The 20,952-nt window shown below is 50.3% G+C and overlaps 1 protein-coding gene across 9 annotated transcripts in view; it reads right to left on the reverse strand.

The window, feature by feature from the left end:
- Positions 1-20,952, reverse strand: part of UBAP2L (ubiquitin associated protein 2 like) — a 31,477-nt gene that overhangs the window by 7,015 nt on the left and 3,510 nt on the right. For 4 of the 9 annotated variants that reach the window (XM_082332993.1, XM_082332996.1, XM_082332995.1 and 1 more), the window contains exons 2-22: positions 20,316-20,445; positions 19,655-19,732; positions 19,112-19,222; positions 16,422-16,590; positions 15,990-16,085; positions 15,215-15,260; positions 14,817-14,929; positions 13,087-13,161; positions 9,531-9,583; positions 7,979-8,064; positions 7,349-7,520; positions 6,297-6,498; positions 4,791-5,065; positions 4,341-4,513; positions 3,412-3,601; positions 2,753-2,807; positions 2,118-2,292; positions 1,857-1,929; positions 948-1,143; positions 753-841; positions 2-55 (exon numbers count right to left, since the gene is read on the reverse strand). In XM_082332993.1, the coding sequence (XP_082189119.1) occupies positions 2-55; positions 753-841; positions 948-1,143; positions 1,857-1,929; positions 2,118-2,292; positions 2,753-2,807; positions 3,412-3,601; positions 4,341-4,513; positions 4,791-5,065; positions 6,297-6,498; positions 7,349-7,520; positions 7,979-8,064; positions 9,531-9,583; positions 13,087-13,161; positions 14,817-14,929; positions 15,215-15,260; positions 15,990-16,085; positions 16,422-16,590; positions 19,112-19,222; positions 19,655-19,732; positions 20,316-20,405 (2,571 nt within the window). In that variant the 5' untranslated portion in view covers positions 20,406-20,445. The remainder of the gene's footprint in view (position 1; positions 56-752; positions 842-947; positions 1,144-1,856; positions 1,930-2,117; positions 2,293-2,752; positions 2,808-3,411; positions 3,602-4,340; positions 4,514-4,790; positions 5,066-6,296; positions 6,499-7,348; positions 7,521-7,978; positions 8,065-9,530; positions 9,584-13,086; positions 13,162-14,816; positions 14,930-15,214; positions 15,261-15,989; positions 16,086-16,421; positions 16,591-19,111; positions 19,223-19,654; positions 19,733-20,315; positions 20,446-20,952) is intronic. The other 5 variants (XM_082333000.1, XM_082332994.1, XM_082332999.1 and 2 more) reach the window with 3 other exon arrangements.

Here is a 20,952-nt window from a genome sequence, read left to right on the forward strand (position 1 = left end):
CCAATGGGAATCTCGTCTGGAGCATCTGCAAGTCGTCATATCCGTACACCTGTGGCTAGAGAAAGAAAGCAGGAGATTATGTTAGGGCCACAGACTAAAGACACTTACCTAATTTTAGATTAAACCTTTAGATAAACATTAGAGAAAGCCAGAAGCAGATGATCAGAGGCTACACAATCACCGAGGTGCAGGCAGGCAGCATTCACTACCGCAAGACTGGCACTGCCCCGAGTGTTTTTATGAGCTGCTCAAATGAAGAGTGAGCACCAACGCCTAGCGCCGCTGCTCCAGACCACAAAGGCACTCGACAATGTTCCTCTGGAAATTATTCCGACGCCGCAATCTGTCCTCACCTTCAGAAGAGGGCTGTGACGCACCCCTAGACTTCGTGGCAGTTCTGCCTGGTTGGCCTTTGCCATACCATGTTGCTAATACAGCTCCACACTTTCGTGAGCCGTGCTCTGACCAAGGGCTGTTGCTCCCCAAAGGTTGGGGAGGCTGTAGAGACCAGGCAGACAGAATCTGCTCTGGGGTGACCCCAACTACAGACGTTTACCCCCACGGGCACATGGATTTCCTCTGTTACTGTTTTACGGAAAACAGCAGGTCCAAGCTCTTCCCATTCGAGGCAGTTCTGCTGGGCTGATGTTACTGTTTCTGGTTTCTCTACTACATCGCTCCCTGCGAGCTGAAAGAGCTCGGAGGGATCTAGCGGCACGACGCGACTGCAAAGAGCCGGTTGTCCCACTCACCGGGTACGCGTGTAGCAACCCTGGAGCCATGATGTACGGATTAGGCAACAACGGTGGGACTCCAGGAGGGAGATTGGGAGGGGCTTTTCCTGAAAAAGGAAAAGAAAGGATAAGTTCCACAGTGAAGCAAACAGCAGAAGCTGTCTCTCTCAGCCCCCCCACCCTCCTCCTGTGTAGCAGTACCCAGGAAAGTACCTGATGTTGTTGCAACAGAGCTGCGAGTCGAGGCCGTCACCGTGGAGTTACTACTGAGGCTGAGGCCCAGGCTGCTGACGCTGCTGAGACTGGATGAAACGCTTACGACTGGCGGGGCGGCTGACACTGTGCTGGAGGAGGTGGAGAAAGTGCTAGCAGAAGAATGGAGGCTTGCTTCACTCTCCACACTTGTGTGCTAGGGAAGGAAGGGAAGAGAGTTAGGGGACCAGGTGGATGTAACTGAGCGCAGAAATATCGCAGGACGCTGTCTACGCAAAATATTGTGCGGGTCTGTCTGCACCCGGACGTTCCCGAGAGCCTGCAATGAATTCGGCTGCTGCAGGCTACAAAGAAACCTGCTTTGCATCTGGCTTAAGTCCAAAGTCCTGATAGCAGCCAACCCCTAATGCTTCCAAGCCTCTCATGCGGCTGTGTCCCAACATGTCTGTCTGCTGGGAGAAGCAGGGCTGAACACCGCATTTGCGGCAGGGAGATTTATTCTGCTGCAGAAGCCAATACCCAGTGACTCTGTGCTGCAGGAGCTCCAGCAGTACATGCGTTTGAACAGTGACACTCCATCAGCTACCGGTTTGCTCTGACATCTGGTTTCAACTCAGCAGCACTTTCAAGAGCTGCTACAGGCTCAAAAGAAGCCGCTGCTATGTCCGAAACAGGCGGGGTGTCAAAAGCCTGGAGCCAGAGGTGCATAGAGAGTGTTCTGACATAACCCTCCGTCAGGCAGGCAGGGTGTCGTAACGTCCAAACTCCAGCGGGACAACCGGCAGCCCGGCAGCTCCCGGCACAACGGCAGACCCCGCCGGCCGCACGCCCAAGGTCGGCCACGCCAGCAGACCTCTCCAAGCCGAGCAGGAATAGGGGTACGCGGCGCTAGAGCACTCCTAGACTCACCAGAAGAGTTGAAGTTGACGTTCGCCCAGAGGATGTGGATGAGGACAGGCTGTTCTGCTGGGCGGGTAACGTACTGCGGAAGGAGGAATAAAAGGTTGTCAAGATGCGAGAGTCACCATTGGCAGCACCAGGCCAGATCCCATTCCCCGTCTACTCAGACGGGATGAGTCACCTCACTCTTCCCCACTGCATGAGACAGACTTTGATGTCTACTACTTCTGGTTCTGCTTTTCTAGAAACCCATCCACCACGCCTGCTCACCTGCTGAGTTGGGCGGTGGTTGTACTGGGGAGTTCCTCACTGTGGCTCAGGCTGCTCAGAGCTGTCGAGTGTTGGCTGGCTGTAGTCAGCAAGGACGCTGCAGACACCCCATCGTTGAGAGGCGTGATACTGGGAGCAGAGGGGGAATCGGATTTGACTGCGGGGCCTGTAGCACCTGTGAACAAAAGCTTTGGGTTAGGGGCAGCTACTAACAGCTCCCGGAGGGCGATTCGTGGTGAGGATCAGAAAGGCTCAGCTAGAGGAGCTGGGAGATCTGGGGCTTCCCTCGCTGCTGCCAACCAGTTACACACTCGTGACAGCGTGATTGTGTTCTACGCCCCACTTTACCCCAACACCGCCATCGGCTCTGCAAAGAGCTTCAAGACCTACAGATGCGGTGGCTTTCACAAACAAATCAGAGCAAATTATTGTCATCAGGGAGTGACTCATCAAGGATCTCATGGATCCATCAGCAGAAAGCTGAACATTTCAAGGCAAGCAAATAATCTGAGTGGCAGCAATTAGTCCAGCAGGGAAAGGACTTGCTATTAGCACAGATAAAGCTTTTCATCCAAAGGAAAGAATAGGAGCAGCACAAGAGACTCAGGACACCCGCTGCACTGACAGACTCTTACCTTCAACGGCCTGCGTGGTTTGCAATGGCGTGGGTTGTACAGAACTGAAACCATTCTGAGGAAGAAGAGAAAAAGAGCACTGGGCATTGCAGCTGCTCGTTTCCAGAGGCAGATCTAGTGTCAGCCCCCTCCCACACTCCCTCCTCAGTTGTGAAAAAGGGGTGCTACCAACACGGGTCAGCAGACCGCGTCGGAGTCAGTCCGAAGTTCAACTAGCCCCACGCCAGCATGACCCTCAAGCGCATATTTGAGAAAGCAGTGCAAGAAGTTTCTCCGCTGCTGGTGGTTAGACTGGCTCAACACCCTCAACCCAAGTTCGCTAGCCAAAACCGATGTTACTGAACTTGGGTGCAGCATGCAAGAATCGAATTCTTAAGACAAAACTAAATCCTTGGCCTGAACGCCACTCTGCAGCAGGGTAATTATGCGTGACGTGACACAGCCTGCCATCAACTTGACCACTGTTAACCCCACTGGCCCAGCCCCAGGTAAGTAACATAGCTAAGGGCTCTGGCAGCACCCAGAAGAAAGCTCCTCCACGTGGCTTGTGGACTCGTGAGATCACAGAAACACTTGATAAACCACTTAGCTTCCCCCGAGACAGTGCTTCACACGTTATGCTTACTCAGCACAAAGCGTGAGCAAAGCTATTTTTTTACCTTGGCCTGGGTCAGATCTTTCTGGGGCGAGGAGGAGATTGAATTTGGGTATCGCCTCGTCTGGGTGGATCTCTGTTCGTACAGTGGTCCCTGAGCGCTGTTCTGGGAGGTAAACGTTGCTGTCTGTATTGTGCCGCTCTGGTAACCAGACTCCTGGCTTTGATTGGACGAAATTGTGGATGAAGATTCACTACAAAGGGGAAGAAGAAGAAAAAAAAAAGAAAAGGAGTTTATGTTTTCCTCTAAAACAGCCCTGCTGTAAGCCACTGACCCAGACTGTAGGCTCTGCATTTCAAATCTTCACAATAAAGAGCCCCAAGCATCAGCATAAAGGCACCACGCGAAGCAGCCAAGCAACCCAAGCAGAGAAACGTACCCCGACAAGGGCTAGCCCAGCCGCAGGAGGATGCTGGCACCTAGCTGCAGCCTTGCCTCACACACTGCTGCGCTCGAGGTGACATTTCATGAGCTGCCACCACTCAAGGGACTGGCCAGATACTCAGGATCGGCCCAAGAGAAGACGGAAACACTTCGCTTTGGCAAGGCATCATCACCATAGATCCACCTACGCCATTGCGTCCCGGTTTGCCAGGCAAAAAGCAGGACACAGCACACGGAATCTGTTCACCAGGGACAAGGAGCAGTTGCGCTGGGGATTCCCCTCCTGTGTTTCCAGCAACACAGTTTAACGGCAGCAGGAAACGTCTGCTTTCTGTATAAGTACCACAGGCCAATCAGTCACAGAGCTGCCTGAATGAGTCTGCCGGCGACTTATGCTTTGCTGTTGCATACGTTGTCCCCCCTTTGTGACTACGGCACAGTCAGAAAGGGTCTACTAGTATGCAGCGTGACTGAAGTCCACAGGACCAGCTACCTTCCAAAGCTACCTTCTCGGATAAATCGTTCCTTTCCTCGCGCCCGGTCCTCACCTAGCCGTGCTGGTGTACAGGCTGCTTTGAGATTGGCTAACGGCAGCGCTTGTTGTGGGCGTCGATTCGTACTCCGCGAGAACAGGCTCCGAACCAAACTGTAACGCCCCAAACTGCAGGTTTAGCCCTGAGATATCCGCTGAGCCAGGCATTTCCACCGCAAGCGCAGGAATCTGCAAGGGAGGAACAACAGAAAGGGTCAATCGCGCCCTGGATAAGCACAGAAAATGACTTTAGCATCCACATTTCCCAGCACATAACTAGTTACAGGCTTGCATCCTCTGAATTACAGTGTTCAACCCAGGCAGGCAAGCTTTTCTCCGTCACCCCCACAAACACCCAACGCTAACAGCAGGAAGGCCAAGCCCAGCCCTTCCCTCGCCAGCCCAAATGGATTTTTCTGCAGCTCTAACACAATACAACGCCTCCTTCCCCACCAGGCATCCTCACCTTTGATGTTAACGATGCTTTTTTCTTTTGCTGCTTCAGCTTCTGCTGGGCTGGCTGGGGACTGGAGGATTGGTTGTCCGAGGACCCTGGGGACATCTGGGGAACAGGATTGGTTTTGCTGGGCAGCGGCGAGGAAGGGGGTGCCGGCACGGTTGTGGAGGCAGTCACCACAGGCTGTTTCTCCTGCATGAACACTTCTATCATGGTTGAAGTTGACGTGAAGGCCTGACGCTTGAAGGGACTATGCACAGAAGAGTCTGTTGGGTTCTTGAGATCTACGAGGGGAGACAGAGTTGAGTTAGCAGGATTTGGTTCCTTAAAACCAAACCAAGTTCTGACACTTCTCAGCATCAAGAAAAATAAAATCATTTCACACCATGATTCCTCCTGGAGCCTGTTAAAATCAGAGAGCAGAGAACCCCAGCATCTGCGCTCTCACCACCATCAACACCGAGCCTTTTAAGCCCTTCTCCCCTCAGCTCCTTCCACCATCTCTACAGGACAACGAGAGCTTGCACAGCAGAAGTGCTCCATCCTCCGAGAAAAGCTGGACTTGAGAGTCCCTTGTGCGGAGGCACTGCGTGTCGGAGTCCTGCATGCTCCTGACGCCGCTTCCTTCCCCCTCTCTGCCAACACGGCTGCGTTTCATCGCCTGCTCTTTCCCCTGCAAGTACTGGGTGTCCTCCAAGCACCACCGCCGCTCGGGGCTGCCCACCCTCAGGTCTTTGCACAACTGCACCACCCTCCTCCTTCGCCTAAGTCTTACTGCAGCTTATTAAAAACCAACTCCTATTCTCTCTGACTCTCTTCTGTGGCTCCTTGTCTGAAAAGATCAGGAGCTGCCAATGCTGACTGGTACCAGGACAGGGCTCGATTTTTCTTCAGCTTAGATCTGAACCAGAGCCACTTCCCTATAGCAAGAAATAAAACGCACAAGCTGAAAGAAATGGCGCTAGTACTCGACCACGGCAGGGCTCAGCATCTCATCTGAAAAGCCGGAGCCTCTCTTAATCACTGTTTATTCCCTCGTGCCAACCCAGAGGTAGAGTTACTTCTTGGCATTTAACAGTCACCAGAATCGCATTCCTTTAAAAGACAACATCGGGCCAGCAGCTGACTGACAAGTGTTGGCATTCGGGAACTATTCTGCAGAGGTGCCCACTTTCGGACCCCTTCTCCGTTACACAGCTTTACACCAGGAACGGTTCTGCACACCGCGAGGGTCTCGGGAACGCCGGGTCCCTGGCCCTGAAGCTGGCTGGAATGACCAAGGGGCAGACGGATTCAATTGCCCTAAGTGTAAGAGGAACAGGGGCAGACTCACATGCGCTATTACATTTTACTCTCACAAACTTGCACCCATGGTTCTTTTAATTTCACAGTTGGCTTGGCTGTGAACTTGTGATCTGGCCCTTCACCGAATCCCTCACACCGCTGCCCGCAGCGCGTTTCCGCGCTTCCGAGAGAACACGCTCCCCTTTAGCGAGCCACCCCGCTTTTCCTCACCATACTGCACGAGAGACGAGGTCTGCGTAGCGGATCCCATGTCCCAAGAAGAAGCAGTGGTGCTCCCGCCAGGCTGGGTGTGCTGAGCAGCCAGCTGAGCCAGAGCCTGGGCCGTCTTGAACTGCTCCAGGAACTGAGAACCCGTGGTACTGCTGCCTTTGGCCTCCCCGACGTCTCCAAACCCTTTCCCCAGCATGCTCACCTGCAATTTCAGCAATGAAACAACACAGTCAACGTCTCCCTTGGCTTGGAACTTGGCTCAAGAGGACAGGTACATCTCTTAACACAAGCCTGAACGCGCCGTACCCTGCTGCTTCTCCCTGGGTGCCTCGGCTTAACGCTCTTGAGCTCCAGATGCACACGGACACCACTGGCAAGGAGAGCTCATACTTCTCTCACAGCCTTTATCGCATATGAGCGCGGGTACGCTGATCCGTTACCCAACCCGTGGCATTTTACAGTGTCACGGAGACTTACAAAGAAAAGTTAACAGATAGGATCTTTAAAAAAGACAACCACCAGGAGAACTTGGCTTTACAGTTACGGTGGTTTTGAAAATCCTTCCTGAACTATCTCACCATTAAGGGCACAGTTTTTATTTCTTTTGCTGAAATTACACAAAGAAGCATCTGCCCAGGTCTGTGCACATCCCTGATGCAGATTCAATGCCTCCTTCCTTCCCCTGTCAGTAGATGCCAGCGTTTCATCCCACACCAAACTCCCAACCAGTTCCACTTCTCAAACCGTCGAATTTGCAAGCCCTGGACTGCAAGAGTTTTTCCTTCCCTCTGAGCAGGAAAGAAGCAGTTGTTGCAAGTCTGACAAGGGCAACAGGGGAGGAATTATCCCAATTATTTCTAATTAAGCAATGGACTTCATGCTTCTATTTAGAGCAGACTGGCAAATCACCCAAGCGGAGGACTCTGCCACCCACAAGAAGCGAGCGGGTGTCAGAACCGTATTTCCCATTTTGCTCAAATGCAGACAGAGCACGTCAGGGAGACCAACATCTGCCAAAACCCCGGCGCTGGCAGAGCCCAGTATTTCCTTACCATGCTGTGGTGAGAGAAGGAGTTACCAGAGGCCGGCTGGGATATCGCACTCTGCTTGGAATTGCTGAACACCAGCGGCTGGGCCAGGGAAGGAGCCTGGGATGACTCCAGGTTTGTTGACTCATTCTCCATAGAAGAGGGCGTCTTTCCTAGCAGGACTGCAAGATCGATTCTGGGTAAAGAAAGCAGATAACCCGCTGAGGTTAACACGAGCTGTCACACCCCTCACGTCCGTTACAGCGATACGCTACCTCCAGCCTCACAATTTATAGCTTTTACTTTACAAATTGAATAAATCTGCAGAACATTAACTCACAACTGCCAGTAGCAACCTCAAAAGGACAGAGACCAAGCAAGATCCTGCATGGCCTTCTATTTTAAAGCATGTCTTCTATTAATTTAACGCAGCAAAATGCCCCCAAATCTGAAGAACCAGCAGCAGAGCCTAGGAAAACTCTAATCCAGGATTAGGACCTGGAAACTCCTAACTCAACTTTTCCATTTAAATCCATCTCATCTTATTCAGAGCTACTGCATTTTAGCTAGCTGGCAAGGTTTAGTCTGAGACGGCAAATTGCTCTGGGATTTTTGTGCTTTTCCCACGTAAACAGCATCGCCACGGGCTATCACCTCTGTCCAGCTGTGATTGTCACATTCTCAGCAGGCAGAGGCACTGAAGACACGTTGGAGGCGGTGAAGATCTTCGTCTCAGACAGCTGAAAGATTTAAAAAAAAAAGGGAAAAAGAATCCAAAAGTGAGAACAGCGTCTCGGGACTCCAAGTAAAGCACACAAATGTTTGTCTCAAACAGCCACAGAAAGATTCAAGAAATTCAAGTATTTAGACTTCAACTTCTCTATCATTTGGCTCGTATCAGAATCAGCTTCTATTTAATTTGTTTCTTCTCAGGCAAGTGCACAAATCACCTGCCAGTTTAAAAAAACCCCAAATCCTTCTACCAATTTCCCGTAGTCCACAAATCCACTAGGGCTGCTACGATGTTAGACGGGTGCCCTGAATTGATGGTACACAGCACTGATCTCCAAACCCCCTGCGCAGGTAGAGAAGTCACAGAAGAAAGCTCCAGAGCTGTAGTTAAGCTTCCAACGATCCTGGCCTCATCGGGATGATCTGACCAGAGACCAACAGATCTACTTCAACTATAGCGGGGAAAATAACATCGCTCAAAAATGAATGAAGCGGAGGTTTAACGACCACCTGTGATTTAGCCTGGAACATATCAGCTTTTATTCCAGACTGAGGAGCTGCCAGCAACTAAACTGCAAGAGTTTAAAATCAAAATCAGGAACCGCTGGGAGCGTATCACACACACTGAAGGCAAGAAGGGCTATCAAAGGCTCTCTTCAAGCAGAGACCTGATTGAACAGACAGAGAAGCTGCTTGCGTCTCCAAACACAGCAGGAGCGCTTCCTTCAGACAGTGTCTGGAAAGCAAAAGCTTTCCCTTTGTGCCCGTTCTGTAGGCTTAGCAAAAATGAGCATGCAAAACTAATAATAATACTAAAAAAGCCCAACCCTGCTCCCATCTGCAAGCACAGAAGTTCTCCCTCAATTCAGAGAGGGACTGAAGCCCGTTTCAGAAGAAACTGATACGGAGGCATTAAAAGCAGGTGATAACAGCATCCGTTCTCCCCTGAAGGAGATGCCAGGTAGAGAGCAAAAAGCAGCGAGACACGCCAAAGAGCAAGTCAGAAGGCAAAGCCAAGAGCTTCTGTTCAATCCAAATCACGAGGACCAGCAGAGGCACGTGACACACGCACGAAAACTGCTGCTGCCTCCTCCACGGCACGTGGCGTGGATCAAAGGCAAACCTTCCCAACCTGCCGCTCCACCGGAGGAGCCGCGCAAAGATCTTGTGTGGAGTCAGGCCAGTTTATGGAAGAGTTCAGTCATGCAGTTGGAGGAAAGGAGAGGATCAGACTCGATGCCCCGGGAGATCCCTTCATGTCCTGGGCTCCTACGACAAGCTCTACTACACGTGTACTTTAGAAGCAGTGATGTTTACTTATTTATCGTAGCTCCTGGAATTGGGAGCCTGGCTTGGGCTATGCCCATAGGTTGGGGAGGATGGGCTTTGCGCTCCTCTTGTAGCTGTGTGTGTGCAAACAGGACGGCGGCCTGCCGGCAGACGCGCGGAGGAGAGGGGTTTGGAGAGTACCTACATCTTCATTCCAGTCCTCCGTGCCCCATTCTTCTGTCGCTGCCCTCCATGCACCTACAAGGATAACAACAGGTAGAGAAGTTACGCGCGCATCAAAGCTCTACCTCCAAGAGCCGGGGAAGCACTGGGGAGCTTTGCAAGCAGCTGAGATAATTTCTATTTGCCAACCAGACAAGTTAAAGCGCTCGATGCCAACCCACGATTCACGAGCAAGGTACCACGATGGGATCGCCTCAGCCTTGCTCGGGCAGGCGAGGCTGAAAGAGAGCGACCGCCGGGCTGGCAGCGAGGGCAACGCACACACCCCGACACCGAAGAGGGAAGCTGAGCTCGGCAAGGAAGCCCCAGCGTTGTCCCCAGCCTCCTTGGGCCATTTTCCTGATTTCCCCTCGTATTGCAGTAGCTGCAAGTTTCTGCACCCGCGAGCAGTTAGTGTTCCCTCAGCAGCTCGGACACAGCACCTCCTTTGGGGCCATCCTGCCAGCTCTTGCGCAGGACCTCACCACCCAGCTAAACCTTAAATTTCTGTAAAACCCGGGACAACTGAGCCATTCACATGGTTCGGTTTGGTTTTCCCCGCTCCCCCCCAAAATGTTGAAACTTCACTGCACCAGGACCTCCTGTGCACAGGCAAACGGGAATCAAAAAGGAAAATTTAAGGGACTAAGCAATTCCCATGTTTTCTGTGACCAATTTCGGAGATACGCTCAAAGCGAGTAGCTTAAAATATCAGGGAGAAAAGCAGGAGATTTCAGCCGCAATCCAGCACAGCGCAATTTGTAAGAGAGCAAAATTTACTGGGAAAAAAAGTTTTGCCTGGCCACATCTTCAACTTGTTCCGTCCCTCTCTTCAAGCAGTTTAACCTCAGTACTTTGAATATTACGTGGTGACTTCCGAATCCATGAGACAACTTAAAATTTGGTGTGGGAGGAGAGCGGGAGCATTTTACATCCCAAAAAACTCAGAGCATGAGAAGAGCCCCATTTTGCGCAGTCTGTTTTCAGCCCATGCAAACCAGCTCAACAAAAACCGACACAGCCAACGGGGTTAATCCTGGAGACATCGACAAGGACGGAACAAGTTGGCATCAGCCCTTTTATAAGCTAAAAGCCTTTTACAGCATAAAAACATAGCACACAGGGAACGAGAACATTGCGGATTCTTCTGCAGGACACAATCGGGCTCGCTGAGATTTCAGGGGGCAAAACCCACAGCGTATCTTCCCATATACATTTAATTATAAGGCCAAAACATCCAGACAACTGCTTGTCTAGAAGTGGGGGATTTACTGCGTGAAATAAGTATATTATCAGCGAATTATTCTTTTTTCATTGTTGTTTTGTTAGGTTTTTTGTTTTGCTTGACAAGTTGAGTCAATTCAAGAAGCCTTCCTGGATTTTTTTTTTAAATATTTAAGTTAGAAATATAGATATTAATAAAACCTGACTTCCTTGAGTGCCAGGAGTCTCAAGGCACACTACTCTACCCCCTCCTCCCCAGACAGAAACATCAGGAGGAGTTCAACACATTCAACGCGAAACACATCTGCGGTTTAAAAACCCAGATTCCACCATTCCTTAGATTTTTTTTTTTTTTTTTGTGCCCTCACAGCAGTAGTGGGAAGGCTCCTTTCCAGATTTTCATGGATCAGAAAGATCCCACCAGCTCAACCCTTCGCCAAGAGGTGAAGGGGGAGCTGGAGGTACCTGGGTCAGCTGCAGTTCGCAGGAGAGTTGCCCCCAGAAGAGTTTGTGCGCGTAGGAACGCGGCACAGGGCTCTCAGTCTTGTTCGCTTGGGGGAAACGAGGAGAAAAGCAAAGCAGCACAAAAGCAGAAGGGAATCCTGCAGATGAAGAGCAGCCATTGATGGGGCTTTCCTGGCAAGATGACTTCTCGAGTACCGGACACCTATTCAGCACGGCTTGTGCTCCTTGCACACGAAGGGACAGATGGAAAACCGAAGACCTGTGATGTACAACCAGGCATTCGCCAGAAATGCTCCAGAAAGCTTCCTAACCAGCACAGCGTGTTTAGGGGTTTTTTTTTTAAAGAAACTGAGCGTATCACTCTCCATCAAGCTCCTCCGAAGGGGAGAGCTGCAACGCAAGCAACGCCCTGACGCTTCTAACACCATTTCAGAAGTGTCATCTTCTGAACGGCAATCCCTCCTCTCTGCTTTAAGAAAGCCCTTCAAAGAGCTGCTGGTCTTGAAGCTCCTCAAACCAGGAAAAGGGGAAAAAAAAAAATCAATAGGCATTTGTAAATATGAATGTGCTGAAGAAGAAAATCCCGTTTTGTCTTCAAGATTCCCCCCACACTCCCCAAATACACTCTCTCTCTATTTTAAACCGGGAGATGAGCAACCGGCTTGCTCCTCCTGCAGCCCGTCAGGCGGTCTGCTGCTGTCTCCATGACGGGACACGTGTTTGATGTCCCAGCCTGGAAGGGTGACAGACCCAAACCTTCCACTCCTCAACTCAACGGAATGTAAATCCAAACAAAGCCAAAGCGTGGCAAAATCCACAATGGCAGCACTGGAGCAGATGGCCTTGTGCTGCCTGCGGGAGTTAAAGATTAACGCAGAGGTGAGAACCAGGAGATGCTCCAAAGCAACAGAAGCACTCCAAGCACGTCTGCCTCCGGGCCCCTGCAAAAGACACCCTACAGCCTCAACACTCCTCCTCCTGCCCTGACCTTCGAGAGCAAAGTGGCAAGTTCCTCCAGAAGGGCCCTTAGCCTCGACTTCCAGGCCTCAGGTTAGATGGAGGAGATGTTAGTCAAACGCGATTTTGGCCTTGTTATGGACACCGATGGGATTCGGGAGGTGTAAGGCAAACGAGCGTCTCACGGGCGTCTCTTGGCTTGATAAGGCATAAAGGTGTAAGAGCAGGAAATAAAGCGGCCAGGCACCGAGCAGCTTTGCCATCAAGCATCCCGGTCATCTCCAAATCCACTGTCATCTTCAGCTGCAGGGCAGGTCTGCTCAGGGGGAGAGGAGCGGCCGGGCAGCAAGAGCATGCCAAAGCAGCCATCGAGCGCATCGCTCGCCCAGAGGTAGCCGTAAGCGGAGGCGAAGCGCTGAGGTAGTTTAGCCAGATTAATGCCCCTGGCAGCAGCGTTTTGACCCTAAGCAGAAACACAGCGGGGAGGCCAGCGAAGTGATCGCTGCAGAACCGAACCGCCGCGCCGAGGAAACGGCACGGGGACAACGGCAAGTCACAGCTTTCCAGATGTGAGACAAGCGGAATACGACTAAGCTGCGTCACGCTTCCTCCCCTCGGGTGGGATACTGTCATCGGTGCTGTGGACACGGAGCTGCTCTGGGTACCGAGAAGCAGTGGCTGAAGTTAAAATTTACATAATCCACAAGAATTTGGGTTAACCTCTCCCAATTTACATTCAAGGCGTCAGCATTAGTAAAAGCACAATCAGAACAAACATCAAATATTCATTAAAATGAACAAATTAAGGGAGAGAAGACTGACATATCCACAGATATTTCAGGTTTTAAAAAAAAAAAGCTATAAAGTAAAGGTATCCGGGGCAGTTAGTGCACCTGGATGTATCGTACCAGGAGCAGTGTCAAATTTTCGGGGATAATTTGACCCCTCACCCCCAATGAAATCAAGTCCTGAAACAAAAAAAAAAAAAAGACAAGACAGACAACGAGTGAAATTTTGACTTAAAGAAGTGAAGGCGAGTTTCATTGCCCCCGTTTACACCAGTCACGTTGTACCTGTGGATATTGTTAATTTAAAGAGATGCCTGCGGCTACTAAAATGGAAACAGAATGACCACGCACAACACAGGTGAATAGCGTAGTTGCGCAATAAACTTTACAGCTGCCTTGTAGTACTAGAGCAAATTTGCGTTGTTCCATCAGAAAAATCCTCAATTCCCCCAACCACGCTCCAACCCGCTTTATTCCGCAATTCCACAAAACACCAAAACAGATGGAAAAAATAAAAAAAAGCCCCACAGAAGCCTGTTCAGACTAGACAGTTAAACTTCAAGCACGTAGAGGTCATCCACTCCCATCCCTTTTTCCTCCAAAGCCAAGCGTACCCATTGCCCTTAACACATGCCTACGCTACTCCCTCCGGTATTTAAAACTCCATTTTTCAGTCGGCAAGAAGATGATCACTCAACCTGCTAGTGTTTTACAAAACCATGCTTATTTTTTTCTCCCTCTTTCAAAACAGCTCTCCCTTTTCTGGGGAAAAAAAACCAACCAAAACCAAACCAAACCCCCAAACAAAAACCCACCAAAACACAAACAAACCAAAAAAAACCCCTACACTAACAGTGTGTAGTAAAAGCTATCAGAGTTTACAGTACCTTATTTCTCTCTTTCCAAAGCTATCAGTTTTTCAGCAAATACAACAAACATGGAAGTGGCCTAAAGCAACATTAATACGTTTGTGAATGCTTCTTATAACCGAGATGCGGTATTTACTTGAAGGCTCGAAAATCATGGAAAAATAGTTTGACTTCACGGTGGTGCAAGATTCCTCCATAAAAAAAAAAGCAACCACTCTTAAAACCCCCGCACAAATAGACTACTTACGATTAAGGATTGTCCCTTGCGACTCTGTCCAGTTATCACACTGCAAAATCTGAGTTCATTTGTGGCTTACAATAGTGTGCATACTTGAAACAAAAAAAAAAAATACCATTTTTCCAACGCAAGAGAATGCACAAGGGCAGATCGGCGTTCACGAACCACCCAGTGAAGAAACGTTTGCTTCAAACAGGCAAGCGATGAAGATTTCTTTCCAGCTAGCTTTCTGTAAGAAGGTCTCATCCTACAGCAGTTCGAGCGAGACAACCATGAAAGAGAGAATGCTCCCCATACCGAAATCAAGAGCAAAACATCTGAATTCCGAGTAATAATCTCTGGAGGATGCACCGAATATCGGGAGAACTTGCATGTGTTTATCACACTACAGTTTATAAAAAAGACTTTTCCAAAGAGGCAGCGTGGTTTCTACTGGAAAACAAACGGAGGCAAGCGTTCCTGTGCTTCTGTTGGGCAACAGCGCGCACAAGCTCACACCAGAACAATCACCCGGCTCCCAGTTTCCAACGCGGGCACCCTAACAGACGCAAAGGCACCGCCGGCTGCAAAGAAACAGGGCCACTGAAATCCATCTCTGAACCAACAGCCCGTTCCTCTGTCCCTGAGCCAAAGACCTACCCAGAACCTCCTCAGCGCAACTGGATGGACACAAAATCCACTTACCCTCTAAATACAAACCAGCCAACACGCGCGTGAAGACCACTTACTTGTGCCATCATCCGGCTCGAAGCTGCCCGTGTTGTTCCACGTGTTGGTGTTGCTGTTCCCGTAGTTCTCATCCGTGCCGGCCGGCTCGGCATAGTCAGCCGGGTTGAAAGTTCTGCAAGAAATATGAGGATGGAAATTTTTACTCCCTCTCCCTAAGCATTTTAAAAGCAACTGATTTTATTCAGACTATGACACATCTCAAAGAGCCTCAAAAGACGGTTTTCTCAGCAGAAGGATGCTTCAGCTACACCAGCCATTCCAAATTTAAGTTAGCATGAGGCAGTTTTGGCTTTATTAACAAAAAAAGGAAAATCGGAACACAAATGACTGACACAAACAGTACCATTCATGCACAAAGACTTTGATTTTTGCTGCGGTTTGTACCAGTGAAGCTTACCCCATGCCTTGGGCAGAAAATCTTCCCCCTCGCCTTCCAGAGCCACCTGTAAAATATACACACACGCGCTGCTAGGCATCTCTCTTGGCTCTGCATCACCGGGAAAAGAAACATTTGAACAACATATGGAGTCCTGATGCCCAGAATATGAAAGTGGTGAGGATCTTCCCGAGTCGATGGGATTTCCAGCAGCGTCTTTATAGGTACAGGAATGACCTCAGCTGGCTGGCAGTATAATTAGCGATGCATGATCCCAGGCTCAGATGAGGTTTCCAGCGAGCACAAACCATAAGTACCGGACCCCAGGTTCTCATTTCTGCAGTGTGTGACCTCAGCAACAATTCCTGAGCAGCACAGATTTTGTGGCAAAATGAATTTCCGCCGCTGACTATTTAAAAACCGAGCCGAGCGTTTGCACAGCAATGGTGCTCAGAGCCACACGTGCAAGAACGAGGATCCAGACTCTGTTGCTAACGAGCAATTGGCCCCCCTGCCAAATAGCCACCTTAGGTTTTTTAACTTCCCACCTCTATACAATAAAGCCCTATTTTTTTTTCCAACTCCACAGATGGGATGCAAGAACTAGATACTGTTTCTAGCAGGCTTAAGATGGCGAAGCAACATGTAGGCACTAAGTATAAGAAGAGTAAAACCTAGTGCTCGTTTTCAGTTTGGCAATTCCTCGCAGAAAAGAGGCTTTCAAGCCTCACGGAGATGATTACGCTGACGTAATTCTTCTCCTCCCACCCCCTCCGACCTCAAACCCCGTGCGTACCTCGGCCTCGGCCACGTCCCCGCCTCCCTCTTTCTGTGCCTCTTCCAGAAGATCCTCCACTCTTACCACCGTCTAGTCCATTCTCCTGGCCGCGAACTGAAAAACAGAACAACACAAAGACAATTTCAAGATTCATCCTGCTTTAGGGAGGATACAAGACCAGACCTCAAACACCGAAGCGCAGCGGCTGTGTGGGAGACCACGCTGCCAAACGCTCCCGTAACTCCTTTTATTTAAGCTGACGGTATTGAGAGCATCACCCAAGGAATCATCTCGGACAGGGGAGCATCAAACAGATCGCCACACATCCAAGGATGGTTTTCCTCAAAGACGCGTCTGCCCAAGCAGCTTTACTGACAGCTTTTATGCAGCACAAAGCGCCTCGGTGGGCGCTGTGGCAGTTACGGGTGGTATTAAAGGGCAGGTCCATACACTCTCTTCCACGGCTGGCACCTCGCCCCCGCCTCGGTGGCCCGCCACGTCGTCTGCTGAAATCCCGATCCCTCTCCCGGTTTTCTTTGCTTTCTTCACTGGGTTCTGTCTGTCCACTCTCCTTCTGTCCTGAGACACCCTTCTTCTTCCCGACCATTTCCCAGGAATGCTGAAGGTTTGCAGAGGGGAAAGAAGTTAATCATAGTCTGATCGACACAAGATGCAAATACACACATATTTAAACACGCTACGGAGAATATAACAAGGGTCGCCAGAAAAAATGGTTTCCAGCCCAATTTTTTTTTAGAAGAGTCTATCAGCCTACACACAGTACAGCTTCTTCCTTCGAGGAAAGCTTTCTTACAGCTGACTGGCACGCAGTTTGAGGTAACAGGAGATGAGTTACTCTATTTCTGCAAAGATCTACTAAACCTCTTAAACAGAGCGGGCATAATACTTACTCAAGTTCAAAGCATGGATAAATTTACCCTGTTTAAGGGAAAAAAAAACCCAAAACTGCCATTTCATATAGGCCAGTGTTTTGGGGAGCAGGTAAATGACCCAGGTAAGTGCTCCAAAGTGCTCTGCAGTCAACATTTCGGGTTAAGTTATTCTCTCAGATGCAGAGCGATTTAACAAAACCCCTCCCCTAAACAGCAGCTCACAGGGAGAGGAGTATCACAGGATTTATCCAACAGGCAAGTTCAAGTCATCCCCAGTTCAACTGTAAGAAGTTAAGCACGCCTCCAGCTTACTGCCGTGGGCCCGCATCCGTTTATTTTATGACAGTCTGCAGTGGTTTCATACTCTTAAACTGATGCTGCACACTGTTAGAACAATTAAAAACAGTCACGAGTCATTGACAAACACCTGAAAACACAACTGGCAGACAAGTAAACATCTGGTTTTGGATGGCAACATGCAGGGACAGTGACAAAAAAACCATAGAGGCACAAACTGCCTTCAAACCCAAGGCTTCTGAAGTCTCTCTCCATAGGTATCTGGCTCAGAAGGAAATTTCGGAAAATATTTACTTTGAATACTGTAATTTTAAGCCAAATCTAACCCAACGCTACGATCACGCCAGCTCCTTTACTGTTTGAAATACGGTAGGTTATGAGTAACTCGCTCAGCAGGTGAGCTGTCTTCATCATCACGGGAGTATCTGAGCAATTAGCAAGTCTGTTTCTTATCAGGAAAATCCCCTTTACGGGACCGCTGCACAAGCTGAATCCAGGCCAGAAGCAGCTCCGAGAGCGCTGACCAATGACGGTGCCGCCGCTGCCTGCGCTCGGTGCCGCGGGGACCAGCCCGCAGGCCCCCCATGGCGCTGCAGGCTGGAGAAGTGGCAGGCACTCGAGGGCTTTGCTCTGCCAACTCCATTTCTGCCTCTACAAATCTTCCGCAGTAGCCATGCCTCGCCCTGCATCTCACGCTGCTGGGCGTTTCAGCTGCTCGAATAAAGGAGGTACCGCTACGTAACGCCGTTTGCTGCACGCTATTTTCACGAGCAATGTGTTTATCTAGGAAATGCAATTGCTGCGACGGCAGGAGTTTGGCGTTAAACTAGAAGGCGCCGGTTACAAGGGATGTGGAGGAAAATACACGGCAGAGCTTTGCCTCAGCAATGCACATTCATATCATCCCCCTTTCTAAAAGGATTTTCCAACAGCTATTTTGTTCAGCTGGCAATGGAAAGGGCTCTCTAAAGGCAAGGAAGAACCCTTACGTGCGCCGTACTGAGCTTGGCCGGTGCCAAAGCCAGCAAAGCACCTGGCGCTGGGGAGCAGCTACGTTACAGGGAATATAGCCTGAGCTGTCCAGCTCATCCATCTACGCTCGGGGCTAATAATGAGGACAAAAAAAGAGCTAATGCGTTATATTCTGAAGTGATATTTAGAGCCTCAACTCTACAAAGAGCTGAGTTGGCCTCAGCCAAACCAGGGTGCTGGGAGGATACGTTTGATCAGCGGCAGTTTGGAAGGATCTGATATTCGTAGGCTTTTTACTGGGCTGTAACAGAACTCGTGTCTCTGCTGTCTTTGTCACAAGATGAATGGCATCCCGCACACCAGGCGGAAGATTCCTCCTAAGCAAGCGCTCACTTGTTCTCAGAGCTGACTTTGGCTTGTCTGAGACAGGCACCTGTGTGAGTGACAGCAGTCAAGCCTAACTCCACCAAAAACGAACAGCAAAAAGACCCTCAAAAAGGCGGCACGGGCAGCGGCACACACTCAGCGCATCGCTAAGAAGCAAATGCTTAGGGCCAGAGACACAAAACTGCATTACTCTAACAGAAACGAACCACAGCTGACACATAACTGCCTTTCAACACAGGTCACTTAGCCCTCGTGGGAAAAGGTAAGTTACTTCACGCTTGCGGCAGCGTGAGAGCTTATACAGGTGCCACTGTACCGTTCTCAAAGCGCTGGGATTCAAAAGGAATAGGAAGTAAATGATTTATTGCATTTTCCGCTCTATTCCTTTGGGCCTGCTGGCCACGCTTGTCTTCTGTGCAAGCCTACAGAGAGCAGCGTTAAGAAGCCAGGACACAATCACGCTTTACATGCCACTTGTGGAAGGAGTCAGTCATTTTGGCTCTCGTTATCTAGACATTACTGTATGTCTTGTCTCCAAATATGCAGTTACACTGAACTAGGCCTCACCAGATTTACAGGACCCAATCCTACCGTGTCCGGATTGCCCTCCAGCAGCACGTTGATGGCTCTGTTAACATCTCCGTTGCAGTCATGCAGAGCAATCACACACTCGTCCTGGTTCTCGCCTGTGATGTCGATCAGCTGTAGAGAAGACAACACCACAGTCAGCATGTTCTAAACCAAGAAGGCACCAAAATCTCTACGGATCTCTCAGGAGGCAAGCAAGTTGAATCCCAAACCAGCAATCCTACAAAGAAATGTCAGGGTTTGGGAGTCTCCCCAGCCTCCTCAGCTGAATTACACCCCCTCAATGAGAAGTAACTGAAGGTGGGAATTTCTGAGTTGCCGTTGTTTCACCACAACCCAACCTACAACCTCCTTTTCTCAGGATAAGACCGCTCCCTGCATTCTGGGGCTCAGCACGGCAGGCACTAGAGCCCCTGAAAAACAAGCCAGTCCAAGGAAATTCAGGGAGCAGCCAGCCACATCCCTCCCACCCCCTGCAGCCTCCACGGTACTCTCGACATCACTCTTGCCTTCCCATCGGGGTTCACCCTCGCTTTCCACACTCACTTGTTTAACCTTCTCCTCAAAGTCAGCGTCATTGTGGTCCGAAATCATCTGTGCAAGTCGAATCTGTTCCGCAGTGGCCTAAAGAAATCGAATGGAGAGAGAAAGCGTGGTTAGAGTGGCGCATTTCCAACAAACCTTCCTCCAAAGGCCATACCGCTTCCCTGATATGTCTGGAAAGGAATCAATATGACGAAGAGGAGGCGCAAACAGGGGTCAGAAGAAGGAAAGCTTCGGAGAGAAAGTCAGACGGAGGGAGGAGGAGCGAGCAAGGGGAGCCTGGAAGAAAGGGACGTACTGCTGGATGGCCTCGCAGCCCCGGGTAAGCAGCAATCACCTAAACTATGTCCATTCTGAGGCAGATCTTAGCGCCACCAGAACATCAAGACCCGCTGCAGGTGGCTTCTCAGCCACTTGCGTTCATTAAAGTGAACGGGGAATGGTCAGATGGAAGTGAAAATAAATCTCAGCCCCGGCTCCCGCTCGGAGGCACCGATGTGGAAACCCCACCGTCAGTGGCCGCCCAATTAACCTGGCTCTGCGAGCAGCACCCTGCAGCACCCGGGAAGTTCGTTAGGCCAAGCCCAGCCGTTAGCGCTGGGCCAGGCAGGAGCGCCAGCTCTCCACCTCCAAGCTAACTGGTTTCCATGGACGCTGCCCTTACCTGCGGCCGCTGCTTGTGCTGTGTCTGGCTCTGTGTCTGTGTCTGCTCCCAGTTCCCCCGGGCTCGGTTAGTGCCCACCGATGTCATCATTTACAGTATATACAAATAACAGTATTTACAAGGTAGAACTCTGTGGTGGGGCAGGGGAGAAGAGAGAACAGACTGTTAGAAACCAAAAACAAAAGGCAGCACCGACACTGAATGATCGCGTGGGCGAGGCAGCCAGCGAAGCCGTCGCGGGCCCCCAGCCTCCCCGCCGCTTCCCGAAAAGCCACGGCGGGCCGGCCTCCCATTTCCACGTGCCCCCAAGACCAAAAGGCCGCCTGTACTTCTCGAGGTTTCTCCACCGCTACCAAGGCGGAGCGCTCCGAATGAACCATCACCTGCATCCAGGTGGGAGCAATCGGGACCCAGGAGCAGAAGTACTTGGGGTAAAGGGTTTAACGACTCGCTGCTAACGCAAGCGTGTGAGCGGGCATGGATTTGCCATTAGAGGCTACGGCGATCAACTGGAGCGAGGAACACTTGAAAAAACAGCTCTAAAGAAACTTGACTTTGAGAGCAGAACATCTCAGAGCCTCAGACACATCAGCTACTTCCCCTTCTCCTTTCTTGCCTTCAAAGCAGGGCAGGGGAA

This window comes from Platalea leucorodia (genome assembly GCF_965183815.1).
Source record: "Platalea leucorodia genome assembly, chromosome: 24".
Taxonomy (NCBI): domain Eukaryota; kingdom Metazoa; phylum Chordata; class Aves; order Pelecaniformes; family Threskiornithidae; genus Platalea; species Platalea leucorodia.